Source organism: Salmo trutta, chromosome 8 (assembly GCF_901001165.1).
Source record: "Salmo trutta chromosome 8, fSalTru1.1, whole genome shotgun sequence".
Classification (NCBI taxonomy): domain Eukaryota; kingdom Metazoa; phylum Chordata; class Actinopteri; order Salmoniformes; family Salmonidae; genus Salmo; species Salmo trutta.
This window is the reverse complement of record NC_042964.1, coordinates 17,516,866-17,520,504: the sequence shown is the minus strand read 5'-3', so window position 1 is coordinate 17,520,504 and position 3,639 is coordinate 17,516,866. Positions and strand designations below refer to the sequence as shown.

The 3,639-nt window shown below is 38.8% G+C and overlaps 1 protein-coding gene across 1 annotated transcript; it reads right to left on the bottom strand.

The window, feature by feature from the left end:
- Positions 1-349: 349 nt before the first annotated feature.
- LOC115198328 (uncharacterized) lies at positions 350-3,204 on the bottom strand. The gene is made up of 6 exons (XM_029760220.1): positions 3,118-3,204; positions 2,666-3,013; positions 1,642-1,992; positions 1,321-1,452; positions 1,117-1,151; positions 350-756 (listed from the first exon to the last, which is right to left on the bottom strand). Exons 1-6 carry the CDS (start codon positions 3,155-3,157, stop codon positions 619-621), a joined length of 1,044 nt encoding a protein of 347 aa, XP_029616080.1. The 5' UTR covers positions 3,158-3,204; the 3' UTR covers positions 350-618.
- Between the last annotated feature and the right edge of the window lie 435 nt (positions 3,205-3,639).

Sequence of the window (3,639 nt, the reverse complement as noted above, 5' to 3'; positions counted from 1 at the left end):
GTGGGGTCATCTTGCAGTCCGTCCTGAGTGGTTACTCTCGCCTGCCCTGAACTAAATGGACTGGTGCAGTACTGTGATCAGTAGGCTTCTTGCCTGACAGTTAGAGAGCAGAAAGTCTATTTTCTCTGATTGGTGGGAGATATATCAAATCACACCTTTCCTGGTAGGTGGGTGAGCAGACACCGCACTTCTTACAAAGAGAGCATTTATTGTAAATAATATATATGTATATCTATGCAGTATGTGTAGTCAGAGATATTCTCATGGTGTGCAAGTACCAGGTCTCTCCTAAATATTTGTATATGTGGTCGCAGAGATGTTCTGTAGACAGCGTGTATAAACACATGTACAGTATGAATAAATTAATGGTTTATTATGTTAAAAACAGACTGTCATACAACAAAAATAGGATTCTCTATTAGATGATTACTTACAAGCTGTCAAAAGTGATGGCTATTTAAGGCATTACAGGATCATTATATAAATCTAACATATAGACAATGTTCAAATTACAGTTTCTTTGTTGTGTGTAAAATGCCATACTAATGTCAGTTACCAAAAGCAGTTTTATTAGGCTACCAACAGTTCTTGGTGTCTTTGTGACAGTGGTGATATCTTTCACTGCTGCTGAAGGTGCCTGACATCAGAGTACACTGCATCCTCTCTGCTGGTCTTCTCTCTCACTCTTCTAGAGGAGGAGTTGTTCTTGGGGGTGAAACTCACAGCTGCATAGTTCAACACGTCACTGTCTTGATTCTGAGGGGGGTGGAGCCATGAGGAAAACCATTATGATGACAGCATGATCTACTATATAATGTTTCTATTCTCCTGTGGAAGAAATCACTCTACAAAAGACATGACTGTTCAGACGTTACACCCACTACAATGACCTGACAGTCAGTGGAACAGAGACAGAAGTTTCATGGAAAAATGAACAGCGATCACAAAGATAGATTACATCTAGTACAGTGACGTATTACTTCCAAAAAAGCTTAATAACATAAAAAGCACACATAAACTGAATACTAGCTGTAAGGAAAGTTAAATAGCAGTTGTAAAGAAACACTCTAGTAAAAACTGAAAATATACTGTATTTATACATATTGACAAAATTACCTGACTGCCAAAGGACTTTGGGACATCTGTCCTCCCTTGAAAGTTTGAAACAGAGGAATGCCAGCAATTAATTTGAAGACAATACATTTTTCTGTTTAACCTCATGTAGTTAGTTAACTATGCTTATAAGTTGGAAATTGAATTGATGTTTGCAGAATGTACATTTTATTGACATGAAACATTAGACTTGATATAAAGTAATACCTATGCTATCTCTGTTCAGAGTCTTGCACAGCGCCCAGACAAGTAGAAGGGTCACTATCCCCAGAACGATGTTGGAGACGACCAAGGCCAGAACAGTAGGACTCAGATCAAATGGAGAATCAAGCTCTGGAACTGTGGAGAATGTACTGGTATTTTGTATTAATTAACCCTAAGTAGTAAGACCATCAAACAATAAAATAATGCACCAATAATCTAATGGTGGTACAGCTCTATCTTGTTGTGACAAAAGTATGTACTTTTTTTTAGGTTAATTCTTATGAATATATCATTGTGTTCATTTACAGATTAAATGGGAATTACCTTCAATATCCATCTTGGTCCCGTTCCCAAACAGTATCACCCCACATGAGGTCACAGCACAGTAGTAAGTCCCTGCATCAGAGAGGCTGAGGTTCCTCTTGGGGAGGTTGTAGACACAGCTCTGTGTAGGAAACCCAGCCTCAGGGCTCTTCTCACACTGATCACTCCTGTCTCCATGGGTGTAAATGATTCCTGGATGGGATTCTCCTGAGCCATGTCTGAACCAATAGACACTGTGTTCTCCTACACAGGTCTTAGTGTGTATTGTACAGTTCAGAGTCACAGAGTCTCCTGGCTGGACTGACTCAGACACAGGCTGCTGTACAACAGTATCACTGTTCAACTGAGCACCTTTGAAATTAATAATTCATTATTCAATATTACATCCACAAATAAATGTGTTTTAATTTACCGGCATTTGTTTTCCTCTTACAACTGATTCACCTAATACTATGGTCAAATGCACACAATAATGTGATTATTGTGGATTGTCAGAGTAATATAGTAGTTAGATTAAAATGTTTATATGCTTTGCAAGAAAAAAACGATTTTCCTAATAATCCTGTTTACATGGACACATCTGAAATCAGGCTGCAGAAAATTGGCAATCAAAATAAAATGTATACCAGAAGGAGCATGTTCATTCTGAGTTAGGACATACAAAGTTTGTAGCTATGTGAAAACAACTTTTAAGACGCATACGTTCAGTTGTTCCGAACTGACTTTCCTCGTGCTAAAGGGCTCGACTTGCTCGACTGGTGCTAGCACATGCACGGATCAAATAAACCACCGGAACGCCAATTAAGGTGATGACATGTCCTCATAATTCTACGGATTTCTCAGATAACCAGGTGTTTTAATCGGCGTATGCTTACTACGATCGCGACCTTACGCCGATTAAGATAAGCAGAGTAAGGTGTTTACATGACTAACACCGTACTAAGGCTTCTGCCATAATCAGTTTAATGACAAATTATTAGTGTACATGTAAACGTACTCGTTGTAAATACTGTGCTATCATTACCTTTAACCATCAAGGCAGTTCCAGGTCCAAACTCTACAAAGTTTAAGCGCAGAAGTCCACAGTAGTATATTCCAATGTCCTCTGGCTTCGTAGCAGATATAGTTAGGTGACATTTTCTTTTTTCTATCAATACACCAAAACGCCCGTTTCTAAAGTTACCTAAATAATGTACATGTTTGTAAAAGATCTCTGCCTTTGCCACACACTGGAGTTTCTTGCCAGTGGTCATCTTGTACCACACCATGTGATCAACATTACTGGTTACATGGCATTCAACTGTCACGTTGTCCCCCAACTTTGCTGCAAGGAATGGAACAGGCTGAGAAATCTCAGATGATTTGGTCACATCTGAAACAAAATCAGGTATTTCCATTGAGAAAAAGACTGTATAGCAAACACATATTATTGAACACAGACGGAAAGTAGACTATCTTGGGAAATGTGTCACTTACAAGAGTTGCAGAGAAGAAGAAAGACCAAGAGCTCAACCATCTTGTCCTCGCCTCTAGCTTTTCTGGAGCAGGGGTGATTTGTTAAGTGCATCCTGTACTTAACAAGTCACAGACTCACATATCTTATGTCTTATTGGTCAGATCTAGGTGGCGTCTGATTGGTCTGTCAGATTTGTATGTTCAGCTCAACATCTGATTGGCTGCCGAGTAGGTCATATGTGGAACAGGAACAGTCTTTCTATGAAGTTTGAATTAGTGTCACTTTGCAAGAATGGAAACAAGACAATACAACCTGAAAATATGATGTTTGGATCAGACCCATGTTGTGAGTAAGGAAACTCAAACCTACATAGAGACTACCCTGTTTTTACTTTGACTTCACAGTTCACCTAGAGGGTAATTTGTTTAACAGTTTAATATACCTAAACGTAACATATAACATGATGAAAATACACTAGGGTGTAATAACAAACTCCTTAAGGAAGCAGTGATTTCTGATCAGACACCTTTATTCAATTAGCA